Source organism: Phacochoerus africanus, chromosome 16, assembly GCF_016906955.1.
Source record: "Phacochoerus africanus isolate WHEZ1 chromosome 16, ROS_Pafr_v1, whole genome shotgun sequence".
NCBI lineage: Eukaryota > Metazoa > Chordata > Mammalia > Artiodactyla > Suidae > Phacochoerus > Phacochoerus africanus.
In genome coordinates, this window is record NC_062559.1 from 19,197,273 (window position 1) to 19,215,076 (window position 17,804).

Sequence of the window (17,804 nt, forward strand, 5' to 3'; positions counted from 1 at the left end):
GGTAACAGGAGTTGCTCCTGTCCCTCTTGGGTCATGTTCTCATATGGAAGATTCCTTCATGGATTCCAGAGTTAGGCTGAGGTGAGAAGACGTTTGGATAAAAAAGCAATCCAGGATAGGCCCGTGAAGCCCAGAATTGAAGCTGTAAGCAGGGCTGAAGCTCAGGGAAGAGGACAGAATATCCTTTGAGCATGGCTGGATGGAGGGGAACTGTCAGTGAGCTTCCACAGAGGTCTCTATAGGGAGGGAACCAGTATGGGAGATAAGGCACCCTTCAGGGAAGGGGGCTGCCAGCCCTCCCCTCAGGCTCTCACTCTATTTCCATGTGGAGCAGCTCCAGGAAGGTCGAGAAGGTCCCCATCTGATAGAGCAGGAAGCAGTTGTACCTGGACCAGTGTAGCACATCGACCTCTGAATCACATTCCCCAAAAGTGCCTAAAGGACCAGACAGTGCCACAGGGGTTGAGGAGGAGGGGTTATCCCAGTTCTTTCCCCCTGCCCCATGATCTTAACACTAGGCTGCCAAAGGGAGGACAAGGGCCCCCAGAACTTCCTGGAATGAGGCAGGGGAGAGGAGCAGCAGTCTCCAGGGTTAGGTCCAATGTGGTCATCACAAGCCTGTCTTAAGTTCAGGTTCCCTGAGAAGCAGATCCAGAGATAAGGATTCAAGTGCAAGTAGTTTATTTGGGAGCTGATCCCAGGAGCCATCAGCAGAGAAGTGGGGAAATGAGCTAGGGAAGAGAAGGCAGCCAGGAGCTCCATCCCAAGTGGGGGAAAGCTCTGGAAAACAGTGTAAAACACATGACTCAGAATCATCCCACCCAAGAGGGGTGAGGTAGTTGGGCTATTCATCCACGAACTGCTGGCAGCCACTGATGAGTGCTGCTGGATTAGGGGGGCACAGAAAGCCCTCAGGCAAAAAGCTACAGGTGCTGGCAGCTAGAAGTTGGCCAGTGCACCAGACCTGGAAACCTGGTTGGGCACTTCCTTGTTTGCTACAGTCTTCCCTTCACCAGATGTTCACCTTCCTTCCTCTCCACTTATGAGTTTCTTTTACATTTTTTTTTCTTTTTTAAGGGCTGCACCCACAGCATATGGAGGTTCCCAGGCTAGGGGTCCAATCGGAGCTATGGTTGCCCGCCTACACCACAGCCATAGCAACATGGGATCCTAGCCGCATCTGTGTCCTACACCACAGCTCACAATTCCGGATCCTTAACCCACTGAGAGAGGCCAGGAATCGAACCCTCGTCTTCATGGATGCTGGTCGGATTTTTCAACTGCTGAGCCACTTTGGGAACTCCTCTTTTAGTCTTTTAGCTCCCAGCTAGCTGGTTCTGCCAATAGTCCTCTTATTTATGATCTCAGGGCTTACTACTCCAGCTAGGCTACCTCATTTATCTTCCAACATCTGGCTAACAGGTCGCTTCCAGGAAACTTTCCTCAGTTAATCTCACTGAGTTCTGAGCATCTCCAAATTACAGCATCCATTCCTGCAGCTATGCTGGCTTGAATCTTCTAAATGCCAATGAAAAACAATGCAGAGTCCATGTGTAAATTTGTGACGCCCACCCTGCCTCCCCTCAGTGTCAGAGCCAGGCCACAGCTGATGAAAGAAGCCTCCACGCTCAGCTGGTAGCAAACTGTCAGCTCTGGCTACACTGACCTCTTGCTAGTTTCCACACACGATTACAGCCCAGGTCAAGGCGGAAAATGAACACTATAATAAATCCTGGCATGCCTGGAAAGATAACTGCCAATCCGAAAGGATGCAGAACAGTGCCTACCACCATCTCCTCATCTTCCACACAAGCACAAGCTAACTCCTAGCACATGACAAGATCTGTCTTTGAAAGGCAGGGACCTTGTTTTCCCAGCATGGCTTGCCTCATCCTAGTCCTGATAACACCATTTCTCTCCCTAGTCTCCACCCTTCTCAACTTGGAAAAGGTGGCTACTCACCTTGGGCCAGGTAGAGAACAGCCCGGGCCACCTTTAGTCGCCGCTCCCTACTGACCACCTCCAGGCGGTCCAGGAGCCCCATCACATAGGCCTTCTGGGCATCTTCCTCCAACTCCAGCCACTCTTTACCCTGCACTGGGGACAGAAGGCCATACAGATCTAGTATCAGCTGTTGCCTCCCTTCCTGGAAAGGCTCCTGATAGCACATCCACCTTTGACCTTAGCCCCCAACACATTCTTTTCTTAAAATCCTTCCTTATTTAGCTGAGAAAGAATAAGGGGTAAAAAAGGAAAAAACCCAAATGTTCTGGCCCGAACCCACTCTATAGCTTCATCTTCCTCCACAACCCCTCCATCTCCCTAACCTCCAGCCCAGCCTATGCTGTCCTATCTCTCTGCCTTTCCTCAAGGAGTTCCCTGTTTCCCTATTTATCCAATTCCTATTCATCATTACAGTTTCAAGACAAAATTACCTCTTTCCTACTAATGCTCTAGCCAGAAGCTCTGTCCCCCAAGATATTTTGTACTTTTTTCCCTCTAACAACACTTCCCATTTGCCCCCTGGCCTCAGCTAGTTTTGTGACCTACACATCTCCCCTAAACTATCTGACTATGATCTCTGTAAATTCATCATCATCCTTGCCTCCTGCATCTCTGGCACAAAAGAGGTACTCACCATGCATTTTTTGAGTTGAAAATTGAATTGCCGCTAAGTAAGGAAATGGAAGCCTGAGGGGATCGCAGTGTGGGCATATGAAATTATTACTAGATGCTATTTGGAATGGGGCAGAGTTGAAGAGAGGGGTTGAACACTGAGGTTCAAGGACTAGGCTGGGCACAGGGTGATAGGCAGCAGGGCACCAGTCCAGCCCCCAGCCCCCCATCCCTCTGCTCTCTTAGATCCTTGACGTCAGGGAAAGGGACCCAGCTCAGGCTTCTCTTGCTTCCATGCTGTGACCTCTCCACTTGAGATACAGGGAATTTTGTGTTCCGCACACAAGAAGGGATAAAGTTATATGGTTATGGAGAGGATGAAGAAGGATCATACTTTAAGCTTTTTCTGGATTAAGCTGGGATATCATGGAGGGGAAGAGCAGAGCTCTATGAATACAGATCTGCAATCACCTTGGGTCTTGAAATCTTCTTCAAAGCACCTCCTGTTAGTGGTGAATTCCGGGTTTTCAGTGTAGCTATACAGTTCTGCGGCAGGAGAGATAGGACAGAGTCACAAACATTTAGCAGATCCTTATAGAAGGGGCCTGGGGGACAGAAAGAGGCATGAAAGAACTAAAGCTTCCAACACATTCCTGTGTCCAATTCAATCCAGAGCCAGCTTCCTCCTTTTTGGAGCAGTTAAAAATAGGCCTTTGTGTCCCTGGGTGATTAAACCATCAAACCTGTCCTCCTCCTGCCAGTTGGCTGCTCTGGCAGAGAAGGCAGGCTTCGATATTTGGTGAGGGCCAGGAGGAGGGTTGGAATAGAGAGGGCTTAATGTCATCACTCCTGTTTCTGAGGGCTGCAGCCCTTTCTGCTTGTCAGCTCAGACTGGCACTATCCTGTCTCCAGGGAAAAAGGAGGGCAACACAACTCGTGAAATTTAGAGACAAGCTCCTTGTGCCATTCAAGGAGCCAGGGTGAGGGCTGGAGAGCATGTATTAGATGGCTCTTTGGGGCTGGAGCCAGTTCATTTTCTCCCTGATAAGTTTCCTTGAAGGTTATAGAAGTTTAGGTTCCTGCTCACGGCCACCCAGGCAGGGGCAGCATCAAACCATGTAGAAGTAGCTTTGACTGCTGACAGGCTGCCTGTGCCCAGGAAAATCTACCCTCACTGACAGCACTCTCAACGCAAAATGTAGAGAGCTTATGAGAAATAAAAATGCCCTTTCTTATGCACACACACTCCGCAGCATTATACCGGTACTGTCATCTTAAGGAGATGGAAAAGTGAAGTCATCAAGTCAATAGGTGAGAGAAAGACTTCCTCAAAACTCTGTTCCTCAGCTAAGACTCTTGCTGGAAATTTAACGGTCACAGATAATTTAAAAAGCAACAGAAATTCACTTACATTCCAGCCAGGTGCCTGACAGTTAAGAAACAGCTTGTTTGAGAGCCAGGACTTTTGAGTCCTGAGTTTCAGAATCCTGGAGTGACCACATGCAAATCCCAGCTCTGATTCCTCAATTCTTCAGTCATTAGTGGGTATCGTATATGTGTATATGTGTGTGTATTTTTTTTTCTTTTTAGGGCCACACTCACAGCACATGGAAGGTCCCAGGCTACGGGTCAAATCAGAGCTGCAGCTGCCGGCCTACACCGCAGGCACAGCAATGCTAGATCTGAGCCACATGGTGACCTACACCATAGCTTTTGGCAATGCCAGGTCCTTAATCTAATGAGTGAGGACAGGGATAGAACCTGTGTCCTCACAGCACTATGTCAGGTTTTAACCTGCTGAGCTGCAACGGGAACTCCTATTTTTTGAGTAGAGCACAATTCCAGTCAAAAATAGTGAGCAAAGCGCTTAGGTACTGAACTTTGTTTTTATCTTCTTTTTAAATTTTAGATAATGAACTTTCATATACTACAGGTAAATATAGAATACATAGACACTGTGTCTATCTTCCACCCAGATTAAACAAATGTCAACAGCTGTCACATTTGCTTCAGACAGCTAAAGTCCCTTCTTCCTCCCCAGTCTATCTTACTCCCCGCTCTAGAGGGAATTATGATTAAATTGGTGTGCATGCTTCACATGCCGATTTTATGCTTTTAGTACTTTTGTACGTGCCTGTAAACAATATACATTGTTCTGTTTTAAAAGTGTTTATCCAAGCAGTACCATATTGTATAAATTATTTTTTCTTAGAAGAATTTTTATTACGTCTTTCAATAGTTTCTTTTTCTGGGGAGTTCCTGTCGTGGCTCAGTGGGTTAAGGATCCAGCGTTGCCGAGGCTGTGGTGTAGGTTGCAGACGTGGCTCAGATCTGGCGTTGCTGTGACTGTGTGTAGGCCAGCGGCTACAGCTCCAGCCCCTAGGCTGGGAACCTCCATATGCCACAGATGCGGCCCTAAAAGACCAAAAAAAAGTTTCTTTTTTCTTTTTTGGACATGTCTACAGCATCTGGAAATTTGGGGGCCAGGGATCAAACTTGCGCCACAGCAGTGACCTGAGCCACAGCAGTGACAATGCCAGATCCTTAACCCTCTGAGCCACCAGGTAAGTTCAAATATTGTTTTTTTCCAGTTTTACATGAAAAACAGTGTGATAAACACATCCATTCACTTAACTGACACTAAATAGCTTTTATTTTTATTGATTCATTTATTTATTTTTTGGCTGCATTGGTGGCATATGGCAGTTCTAAAGTAGGGATGGAATCTGAACCCTAGCTGTGATCTATACCATAGCTGCAGCAACACGGATCCTTAACTCACACCACCAGGCTGGGGTTCAAACCGATGCCACTGCAGAGACAACACCAGGTCCTTAACCTGCTGCCCCATAAGAGGACTCCTAAAAACATCTTTTAGATTTGTGTGTTTATGCAGGTTTTTTTTTTTTTTTTGGCTGCACCTGCGGCATATGGAGGTTTCCAGGCTAGGGGTCAAATCGGAGCTATACGCACTGGCCCACACCACAGCCACAGCAACACCAGATCCAAGCCATGTCTGCAACCTATACCACAGCGCAAGGCAATGGTGGATCCTTAACCAACTGAGCAAGGCCAGGGATCGAACCTTCATCCTCATGGATGCTAGTCAGATTTGTTTCCGCTGAGCCAGGATGGGAACTCCTATGCAGTTTTTTGATGCATGTATAAATTATTTTGTCACTGTTTCTTTCCCCCCAACATTATGTTTTTAATATTGATATTGAAGCTATTGATATAGATCAATTATTTTAATGACTATATAGTAGCTTAATATGTTGATATACACAGTTTACCCATTCCTCCACTAATCTGTTTCAATTGTTCACATCTTTGTGTTTTCTTGGGCCCAAGCATTTCTTTAAAGTATACATCTAGAGTTGTTGGCTCATAATAGTGTGAATTCAACTGTGCTAGATATGGTCAAACTACTTTCTAATTTTACACTTTGTTCCCTCATGCCAAGCGCTGTATAAAAAATACTCATTTATTTCTGCCCTCACCAATCCCAGGCTTATAAATTTTGCATCTGATGATTGTTGAATAATATCTCATCTTTTTTTTTTTTTTGGCCACACCTGAGGGATGCCGAAGTTCCTGGGCCAGGGGTCGAACCTGTATCACAGCAGTGACAATGCTGGATCCTTAACCTGCTGAGCCACCAGAGAAATCCAATATTTCATCATTTTAATTTGCTTTTCCCCATTTACTAATGTAATTGAACATCTTTTCATATATTTATTGACTATATGGTTTGCTATTCTGTGAATTTCTATTCATATTCTTTGACCATTTCTCTATTGTAGCTATTGGGTTGTTCATTTCTCTGTGTATTCATATTCTGGATTCTAATCCTTTGTTGGCTATTAAACTTAGTTCTCTATTTCTGTCATTCATCATAGAATTTATTCCCTATGCTTACCCACAAGAACGTCTTTTAAAGTGTTTGTCTCCTTTCTCTGAAAAAGCATGTCTGAAGTGTCAATTCCATGGGACATAGTATTTACCTTTCACACGACTTCCACCCAAAGCTCATTTATTAATACCTGGCATTCATGGCACGTGTAGCATGGAGGCCCTTAATGTGAGGAGATGCCATTTAGTCTAAGCTACAAATCCAGACAGAGAGTTGCAGCCCAGCACTGAAAGAAGAGTGGAATCACTTAGCCCCAGCTCAGAAACATCCAAGCAGAGCTCCACTGTGATAGATATAGATGACATGTCCAGCCTTGTTCAGCTGGCCCGTTGTCTATGGAGTTTTTCTCCTGACATTGCTGACATTTCAATAAGGGACAGGTATTGGGAGAAGAGGGCAAGATGGAAGAAGAAGAGAAAGGGAGAAGAGATGGACTGGCAAAGAGATGGAGAGGGTGGCAGAAAGAAGCGGGCACATGAAGATATGGGTAAGTATGGGAAGAGAAAGAAAGGAGAAATGGGGAGAAGGTGGAGAGAGAGCAGATTTGAGAGTACATCGAAAGAGAAGATGGGTGAGTAGAAAAGAGTAAGAGAATGAAAGAATGGAGAATATCATAGCCAAGGGAGCAATAGCCACGGAGAGAAATGTGAAAGCACAGAGAGAGATTTACCAGTGGAAGGTGGAGAGAAGAGGGAATGTGCAGAAGGGTCTCTGTTCTACAGCCACTTACTGAGAACAGACGAGCTGCCAGGGGAGATGACAGGCACCTTCCCTCTCCTCCTGGCCATCCTTCCACTCCACAGACCCATCTCTCTCATACCTGACAACTCTGCTGCATGCCCATCTGCATCTCCATATTCAAATTCCAGGGTGGGACAGTCCACAGAGCCCTGTAATGAAGAAATCGTTGTGGTAACTTGGGAAAAGGGTTGACAAAAGGAGATTATACCCTCATTTCATCGTCTTCCTCTCTTGAAGGCCAAAGTTAGATCAAGGAGACAACTAGGAGAGTCCCACCTGGGCCTTTCATCCAAGAAGTACTCTTCTCCAAGCCAAAATTAGAGGCTCAGTGTAGAGCTGGCCTGAAGAGTCCTACACAGAATCAGAAACTCTGGGTAAAGGGTCAGAATCATGAACAGATATGAAAGCTACAATCTGTGCCCATAGCTGATCTACATAAACCCATACCAGAATAACATTTATCTGACCTCCAGAAAAACAAGATAATAAACTGGATTCTGCCTTGAGCTCTGTCACGAACACATTATATGATTTTGTATGATCTCATTCTGTGGATCATAGTTCCCATATATAAAAAGAGGTCCTTCAGCTCCAATATTCCACAACTTTAGGACTGTCAAATAAAGTAGCATTTCAACTTCAAGTTGTATTAAATGCTAGATTCCTATAATGTTGTATGTATAAATTTATAATCCATTTAATTTTTATTTATTTATTTATTTATTTATTATTATTATTATTATTATTTTTGCTTTTTAGGGCCGAACCCATGGTACATGGAGGTTCCCAGGCTAGGGGTCTAATTAGAGCTACAGCTGCCAGCCTATGCCACAGCCACAGCAACACTAGATCCGAGCTGCATCTGAGACCGACACCAGATGCGGTAATGCTGGATCCTCAATCCACTGAGAGAGGCCAGGGATTGAACCTGCAACCTCTTGGTTCCTAGTCGGGTTCATTTTCACTGCGCCACAACGGGAACTCCTATAATCCATTTTAAAAGGTTTTTTTTTTTTTTTTGTCTTTTTGCCTTTTCTAGGGCCACTCCCTCGCATATGGAGGTTCCCAGGCTAGGGGTCTAATCGAAGCTGTAGCCACCGGCCTACGCCACAGCCATAGCAACACAGGATCCGAGCCGCGTCTGCAACCCATACTGCAGCTTACAGCAACACCAGATCCTTGACCCACTGAGCAAGTCCAGGGATCGAACCTGCAACCTCATGGTTCCTAGTCGGATTCGTTAACCACTGCGCCACGATGGGAACTCCAAAAGGTTTTTTTCTTAAATATCTGAAATAGATATTCTCTCTTTTTCTTTTTTACCACATCCTCAGCATGTAGAAGTTCCAGGCCAGGAATTGACCCTGCACCACAGCAGTGACCAGAGCCACAGCAGTAAAAACACAAGGACCTTAAAAACACTAGGCTATCAGAGAAATCCTTAAAAGTATTTTTAATATAATCCTACCACCAACCTCTGTAAATATTGTGGGGTATTTCCTACCAGTATATAATAATACATATGAATTTAAAAATTTTTGAATCTCGGAGTTCCTGTTGTGGTGCAGTGGAAACGAATCCACTAGGAATCATGAGGGTGTGGGTTCAATCCCTGGCCTCGCTCATGGGTTAAGGATCCGGTGTTGCTGTGAACTGTGGTGTAGCTCGAAGATGTGGCTCAGATCCTGCATTGCTGAGGCTGTGGCGTAGGTTGGCAGCTATAGCTCCAATTTGACCCCTAACCTGGGAACCTCCATATGCTGTGAGTGCGGCCCTAAAAACCAAAAAAAAAAAAAAAAAATTTTTTTTTTGAATCTCAACTTTTGTCACATGTTCTGACACATATCTTGAACAAATTACTTAACCTCTTTGCACCTCACTGTATTATAAAAATTATATTTGGTCCTTGCCTCCTTACCTCCCTTTCTGGCATAGAGCTCCTAAAACTTTTGGAATTTCCTGAGCCATAGGAACGTCTGTTGTTCTTAAGGAGCTCCTGTCAAACAAATCTGAGTTTATGCTAACGAGGTTACTCACAGTGAGAGTTTCAAAGGAGGGCTTCCAGGGAAGGGAGGAGGCTGGAGACTGAGTTCAGTCAAGTAGCCAATGGTTTAACCAACCATGCCCACCAGGTCATGAAACTCCAAATAAAAATCCTAAAGCATTTGGGCACATCAATGTACTAGAAGGGTAATGCCCCAGAGAGGGCATGGAAATTCTGCACTACCCCACTGCAATTCCTTGTCCTATGCCTCTCTTCATTGGCAGTTCCTGAGTTGTATCCTCTACAAATAAAATCGTAATAAGCATAGCACTTTTTTTTTTCTGTTTGTAAACCATTTAGTATTTTTATTATTGTTGATATTTAAGACATTTAAATTTTTTAATTTCCACCAAATACAATTTTTAGATTTGTAACTTACAGAATGTGGTAAAAATTTACATAATATTTGTTATGACATATGTAATTATATTTATAACATCCTATTTTAATATTTTAATTACTTATCTTTTAATGTTCTCTCACAATTCAGGAGAGTGTTCTTAAATGTTAACCAATGATATATTTTCCTTTAAAAATTTTCAGTTTTCTTTCATTTTTGTTGAAATACATGGTATGTACATTTCTGCACCCCCAACCCCATATTGGTACATATTTACGGTCTTTTGTGAACAAATACATGTCCATTAAAAATGTTGTAAGGACACTAACAAAATGAGGATTCTCTATTTGTAACATGCAAATATCATCAATATTCTTTCTTTTTTTCTTCTCATTTATGTTTTCTGGTTTTGGTAAATATTTTTCTTCCATCATATCCCATCTTTTCCTATAATACACATTTTGCTGTCATTTATATCTTGTTGCCTGACTTTATGTTTGTTAAATTCATATATTAATCTTTATTTCTTTGTTAACAAACTTGAGGATAAAGCAAGAACTATGAATAATGAATTTCTTCTCAATCTCAATTTTCCAATCTTTATTAAATAACTTCATAATTTTACTTATTAATCTTTACTCTATTAATATTTTTTCAAAACATGTTCCATTTTATCCCAACAGTTATAATTATTTACCATCACTAAAGAATCTTGTTATACTTTTACTATTTCCCATTCTTGATTTATTTATTTTATTTATTTATTTATTTTTTATTAGGTATGTGGTTTATTCATTTTTTTTAATAATTTTTTTATTTTCCCACTGTACAGCAAGGGGGTCAGGTTATCCTTACATGTATACATTACAATTACATTTTTTCCCCCACCCTTTCTTCTGTTGCAACATGAGTATCTAGACAAAGTTCTCAATACTATTCAGCAGGATCTCCTTAGCACTTTTTTGAGTTGAGTTGCTCTAGCAACTTATTGAACCTGAGGGGGATAGTCATGGTAATCCTTGAATCTGTAGTTGGCCAGGCAGGTAGCCTGGGGACCCCAGATGGCTGGCATCTAAAGTGGGGGCAGTCTTATAAGACTGAGCCCTTCGCTTGTGGGGTCTATGCTAACTACAGGTAGTGTCAGAACTGAACTGGTATCAGGGAGTTGTTCGAAAATGACATACTTATGTTTCTCATCTGTAAAATGAGGACAATTAATAGGGTCATTGTAAGGACTAAACGAATTAATATAGGAAAAGCACTTAGGAGTTCCCATGTGGCACAGCGGGTTAAGGATCCTCACTGTCACTGCTACAGCACAGATTTGATCCTTGGCCCAGGAACTTCTGCGTACTGTGGGTATGCCCAAAAAAACCCAAAAAGCCCCAGAAAAAAACAAAGGAAAAGCACCATTGTAGGTGGTTATTCAGAATTTTACTTACTTATAATTTTAATATTATATTATGAAAGCATTTCTCATATTACTATGACTCACTTTAAATAGCTAAGTGGATAGCTGGATATCTGTTGGTTTACTTAACCAATTCTCTATTGTTGGATATTTATTTTTAATTTTTTTTCACTATATACATGAAGCAGTAATACACTTACAAGGTTTTTTTTTTTTTTTTTTTTTTTTCACAATTAGGATCTTTCTTAAGAACAGATTCTTATGAAGGGAATTAATGCATCACACCTTATGACTATTTGTATGGCTCTTTGTACATGACAAATTGTTTCCCAAAACCACAGTGCCAGCAAAGCGAATCATGTTTAAATCCACTATAGCAAAGAGTTCCAAACTTCTGGATTACAGAGACCAGCAAGAAAAAAAAGGAGTAGCATTGGGAATGACATGAGGTTGTTGACATTTTATTCTGCTAAATAGAGACTTTAAAAACCTTTTTAAAAATATGAGAGTTCTCGCTGTGGCAAAATGGGTTCGATGGTGTCTCCGCAGTCGCAGCGACATGAATATGATCCTTGGCCCAGCACAGTGGGTTAAGGGTTAAGGTGGTGCTGCAGTTATGGCATAGATAACAACTCCAGCTCAGATTCAGTCCCTGCCCTGGGAACTCCATATGCTGAGCAGGGCAGCCAAAAAAGAAAACAAAAACAAAATGTATTATATTAAAAAAAAGTTTAATACCCTCCAAATGGAAAGGATATAATATTAGGATAAAAAATAAAATTAAAATCAGTGTTTTTCAGAACTTTTGAACCATAAGTCAAAATATAAGTCAATGCTACATCATGTCCCAACACACACAGAAAACTGCAACAATGGGAGTTCTCTGGTGAGATGTGGTTAGAACTCAGTGCTCTCACCACCACAGCTCAGGTTCAATCCCTGGTCTGGGATCTGAGATCCTGCATCAAGCTGCTGCCATGCCAAAAAAAAAGAAACAGCAACAACTCAACAAAACAAAACAAAACAAAAAAACTGGAACAAAAGTTTAACAAAATAATATTTACCATTACTGTATGTGACACACTAGTATTTATTATTCTAAAAAATGTTGGTCTCAGAGTTCCCATTGTGGCTCAGTGGAAACAAACCCAACTAGGATCCATGAGGATGCAGGTTTGATCCCCAGCCTCTCTCAGAGGGTTAAGGATCCCGTGTGGCCAAGAGCTGTGGTGTAGGTCGCAGACACAGTTCAGATCTGGCGTTGCTGTGCCTGTGGTGTAAACTGGCAGCTGCAGCTCTGATTTGACCTCTAGCCTGAGAACTTCCATTTGGTCCAGGTGCGGCTCTAAAAAAAGTAAAAAATAAAAATATTAAAATGTTGGTCTCAATTCACTGGTTATCCTCTACAGTTTGAAAAACATCATTTTAAATTATATACACCCTTTAAATTTAATGTATAGAAGTACATTTTATGAAAAAACTCGCCTTAATGCCCTGAATTTTCCTCATTTTGCCACAAATCAGTTTTGTCGAGGACTTTGGGAACCAAGAGACCTGAGGTGAAACCCTTTGATTAGGTTAAGAACCTTTTAATTAAGCAAACAATTATTCTCTAGCTTCCTCTAAGGTAAAGATGTCCATACAGTAGGCTGCTAGGAGAGAGTAGGTCAACAGTGCCCCTATAAACGCGGTGATGTACAAGGAGGCTCTCTTGACTTGTAATTGCCAACAGTAATTCTCTTGCAGTAATTCTTTAGACGCCCCAGAGGGGAAAGAAAATCATCTCCCTCAGGATTGTCTTCCATAGGAATGCAAAAGGGAGGAGGGAAGGAAAAGCAAATCGTCATCTATCTGAGAGGGTCGAGCCAGGAGTCTGGCACCTGGGTGTTGTGGAGATAGGGGATGTACTGACAGCTAAGAGCAGCTCTTCTGCTGCAGTGGAAGGTGGAGGAAAGCTAGTGTTTCCAGCCAGCCTTTGGGCAGGCAATGAGCTCAGACGGAGAGCACTGCAGTTGTCCCTTTCCAAGCATGCAAAGTGCAGCTGCAGACAACCAGGAAGTAAACTGCGGTGCAGGTGGAAAGCTCTGAGTCCTGGCTACTGAACTCGATGGCAAGAGTAAAGTACTCTCAGAGCCTTTCCTAAAGGAAGACTTGATAGGTAGGAAAAAGGCCCCTTGGTTCAAGAGGAGTTCGAATCCCTCTCCCCCAATAGAACATATCATTCCAAAATTATTTCATTCACTCCCACATTGTCTCTCCAACCCCACTAGATGTTAGCGCCATGGGGCAAAGACCTTTTCTGGTTTACTGCTGTATCCCTAGCACCTAAAACAGTGCTGGGCCTAGAGAAAGGACTCGATAATTGTTGAATTAATAAAAGACTCATTCCCCCCTCAAAAAAGAAATAATTTGAGCAAGATCAATGTCTCTATGGGGGAGGAGGCACAGGGTATCCTAAAAAGCCAGATTCGAACTAAGGCATGGGGAGGTGATGTGATCTAGCATGACAAGAGGGCTGAGCTCTACCTCTGAAAGGTGGTATGACTTTGGGCCAGTCTTTTTGCATCCTTCATTTCTCTCTCTCTCTCTCTCTCTCTCTTTTTTTTTAAATGGGATGATTCCTACTTGTCTGTATCAAAATGGAGAGCGTACATGAAATCCCTTTGGAACTGAAATACCTTTCAAATGGTAAACCACAGACTGGGATGCCTAAGACCTGGCTTCTAGTCCCAGCTCTGTCCCTTGATGATGAAACTACAGAACCAAGAGCTACTATGTACTAACCAACTACATACACTGTGGCTGCACTGACTAAAATATTTCACATTTAATTATCTCTTTTTGAGTTTATCATAACTTTCTGAGGTAGATAACGTTAACCTCATTGCAGAGATGAAGAAACTGGAGCACAGAGAGGTTTGGAACTTGGCCAAAAGTCACACAGACAATAAATGACAGGGCTGGGATTCAAAACCTCAAAGCCTGATACTCCTGGTCACTATGCCAGATGTATGATCTTGGGCAAGTTACTTCTGTCTCTCACTTCTGGAAAAGAAAGGCCTAACCCAGATGATGTCTACAGATCTTTTTGTGGTCTATTCTCCTGATCCCATGCTCAGATCTAATTCTACTCTTGCCTAGTTGATGGAAACTGGCTGGATGAGGGGGTGGAGGGAGTGATGCTAAATCCTCCTAATTAGGATTTCTTTTAAGAAGAGGGACTATTCACATTCTTATCTGTGGGTTTGTATCCTGGCTGGTCCTCCACTCCCTCCAGCACTCCCCACCTGACTCGTGTATCCTGAACCCCTATGGGGAGGGGTCCTGAAGTTGGTGAAAAGCCAGTCCAAGGTGGGCGGTGGAGGGAAGGGGAAGGATCAGCTCGGGGAACCTAGGGGTGGGAGGGCGGCTGCCCGCATGCTGGTCCCTCTTCACTGTTGCGGAGAGCTCGGGCCTCACACCGCTCCTGCCAGTCACTTCACCTCTCCGCGCCCGTTCCCTCCTCCGAAAATCGCGATACGAATTGCCGCTTCAGGGGGCTGCAGCGATTAAGTAGGTAAATATTTTAAAGTATCTGGGACGCTGGAGATCGCGCTATGTCTTCGGGCCCCCAGAGGGGAGGCCAGAGGGCTAGAAAGCCCCAGACCCGCGTAGGAGGCGGGCGGAGAGGGGTCAGGACTGCAGAGACCGGAGTCCAGGCGGCGGCGGACCCGGCAGGGGCCCCCTGGGAGGGGCAGCGGGGGGGCGCGCAGGGGAGGAGGCCGGGGCCGAAGCACCTCAGCCGCCGCTTCCCGCACCGGCAGTCTCCCGGCCCCAACTGAAGCTCTCCGGGCTCTCACCTCTGACTCCCGCCGCTGGCTTCTGAACGCCTCCCGGCCCTTAGGCGCCACCGGCTTCCCTTTGCCGCTGCCGTTGCCAACGCCGTTGCCGTCGGCCGGCGGGCTCCCGGCCCCGGGCGCCGTAGGGTCCTCCATGCAGCTCTTGTCAGCGGCTCCGCTCAGCCGCTTGCCGCTCTCTGCCCGGGGCGACCCCGCAGCCGCCGCGCGCCGGGAGCCAGGTCCCGCCCCCTCAACAGCTATTGGTTGAGGCCCCCTCTTCGCAGCCCCGCCCCTCAGTTTAATTGGCTGTTAGACCGCTCCGTGCGCGACTTGGAGGAGGTGGGGGCTCATTCAAGGGATTTTTTTTCCCCCCCTTTTTTCCCCAGTCCTGCAGCATTGCTGGTGTGGGAGTTTGACACTCCTGGGTCGGCTCTCGGCTCCACCTCCACCTTCCGGGCCTTGAGCCTTAGCTGGTTAACTCCGTTCTCACTCGGTGTTCCTCAGCACTCACCCGCTCCTAAATAGCGACCTTTTCGAGGAGATCTAGTCTCCGCCTCCAGCTTCACTGCAGTCTCGGTTTCCCCAGCCGCAGACCTCTGCCCCGAAATCCCGGCTCCGGAATACGTCCCAAATCCCGCTTCAATCGAAGGGAAGGGATGGCACCTCCGGGTGGCCAAACACTGCAAGAAACTAGGGACTCTCCCTCTTAGGAAGCTGAGATATCTGAAGAGAACTCATCCCACTCTCCAGTGAGAAGAGAGGGTATGGCTGGAAGACTTGGAGTTGAGGGATGCGGTGGGACGTTTTTATTTCACTGAAATTGCTGGTTCCCATCTGGGCTACTCCTGGCCAAACTGCTTTCTCTGCTCTGAACGAGGATACCTTTCTCATGGAGTGAGCTAGGGAGTAAATGTTGATTGGAGAGCAAGCCCCCCCCCCCGCCCCTTTCTCCTCAGTCCTTTCCTTCATTCTAAGATCCCCGCTAGGGGCTCAGTGTTTCCTGTGGCAAATGAGGCTGTGTGGTTTGCCACCTCTGATATTTACATGAAAAGCAGTTTACAGGAGTTCCCTGGTGGCCTAGCGGTTAAGGATCCAACATTGACACTCCTGTGGCCAGGTCCGATCCCTGGTGGGGGAACTTCCACATGCCGCTGGCACAGCCAAAAAAAAAAAAAAGAAAGCAACTTATAGTAAACATGGTAAATATGTAGGCAGTCTGTGATCGTAATAAAAGCTCCAAACAAGCAGCCAGATGGGAATGGGTGGAATTGGGGAGACTGTTGTACTGCCACACTGTGCACTGGACACTTTCCAGATATATCATATCTGATAGGCTGTCTTCACTGATCCAATATTACTGATAAAGAAACCAGGACTCTCAGAGATTAATTACTCCTCGCAGTTCCCAAGGATACTATCTGGTGTCAGTGTATTTTTTAGTGGAGGAAACTGCTCTGAGTTAACTTCTATTCTTCCCTAAAGATTCTATTTAGTCCATTTAGTCATCATCTCCTCCTCCAGAAAGACTTTCTTTCTTTTTTCTTTTTAAGGCGGCACCAGGCTAGGTGTCGAATTGGAGCTGCAGCTGCCAGCCTACGCCACAGGCACAGAATGCCTGATCCTTAACCCACTGAACTGAACAAGGCCAGGGATCAAAACTGCATCCTCATGTATACTAGCTGTGTTCATTTCTACTGGACCACAGCGGAAACTCCCCAGAAAGCTTTTCTTTTGTCCCACCTCAACCCACTCAGGCTGTGCTGGTGTCAGCCAAGTCTGCCTGGATCCACAATCTTTATATTTTCTGCTACATCCTCAAAGTAAAGGGCCCCCAAAGCCCTTCTTGCATTATATCTCTCCCTCACACTTTCCTCTCTAATTTAAAGGTGACAGATCAATGCAGAGGGGAGCACTCCTTAGAGGTTTCTGAGTTTCCTTCTCTGCCTGGTCTCTAACATCTTATTTTACCCACCCACATTTTCCCATTCCTCTCTCATTCGAACCACCCACCTACCTGGATATAAACTCTTTGAGAGTAGCTTTTATTCATTTGTGTATTCCTCATTTATGTGTGTTTAACACAGGATTTCTTCTATATTACTGACTGAAAAATGTCTTGTTGTGGGGGGTTGTCCTGTACACTGTAGGATGCTTATCAGCATCCCTGGTCTTTCTTCACTAGATGCCAGCAGTATCCTCCCCCTAATTGTGACACCAAAAATGTCTCCAGATATTGCGAAAATGTCCCCTGGGGGAAAAAATCTTCTGTGGTGGAGACCCACTGGCTTAAACAGAATTGAATTGATATGAATTTCCAAGAAAGTCCCTGGCTCAAGGCCTAAACCATTTGATTTTGGAATTTTTTTCAGGGTATAATTTTGTTAAACTCTTAAAGATTCATACTCTGCTTTAAAATTCACAACCCACGCCTAGCTCATCACTGCTTCAGTGTGGTAAACCTGTCACAGCACAGCCCATTGGGACGTCTTAATAAAAGAATTAATTTTTTTATCTTCCCTCTTCCTTAAGCTCCTTACTTCTGCTCCTTAAGCAGTCAGAGCTCTAGGATTGACAAGCCCAGAACTCCATACTCTCTTTTGTGAACCTAGTCAATCAGCAGAATCCCCAACAGTGGTGGCAGACAGGAATGGCCACCTTTGAAGCTTTGTTCCTTTTCTGACCTATCCTAGGATTGAGGATAGCTCTCAGGCCCCCTCTGGCCTCTGTGCAAAGCCATCTTCTAAGCCTAGAGCTCCATCTGGCTTCCCTTTGGAGAAGGGGTTTTTTTTAAAAATGGTGCTATGGACATTGGAAAGAATTAACACGAGCCATCTCAACCCACTATCTTTTCCACACTGCAGTGAAATGGGAGACAGTAAAGATCCGACAGCTGTCTGATCATGACAGGCCCAGACTTTTAG

General features: G+C 44.6%; 1 protein-coding gene across 2 annotated transcripts in view; it reads right to left on the reverse strand.

The window, feature by feature from the left end:
• STRIP2 (striatin interacting protein 2) overlaps positions 1-15,097 on the reverse strand; it is a 47,335-nt gene extending 32,238 nt beyond the window's left edge. The window contains exons 1-5 of one of the 2 annotated variants that reach the window (XM_047763503.1): positions 14,905-15,097; positions 7,350-7,419; positions 3,088-3,162; positions 1,963-2,097; positions 315-435 (exon numbers count right to left, since the gene is read on the reverse strand). In XM_047763503.1, the coding sequence (XP_047619459.1) occupies positions 315-435; positions 1,963-2,097; positions 3,088-3,162; positions 7,350-7,419; positions 14,905-15,039 (536 nt within the window). In that variant the 5' untranslated portion in view covers positions 15,040-15,097. The remainder of the gene's footprint in view (positions 1-314; positions 436-1,962; positions 2,098-3,087; positions 3,163-7,349; positions 7,420-14,904) is intronic. The other variant, XM_047763502.1, reaches the window with a different exon arrangement.
• Between the last annotated feature and the right edge of the window lie 2,707 nt (positions 15,098-17,804).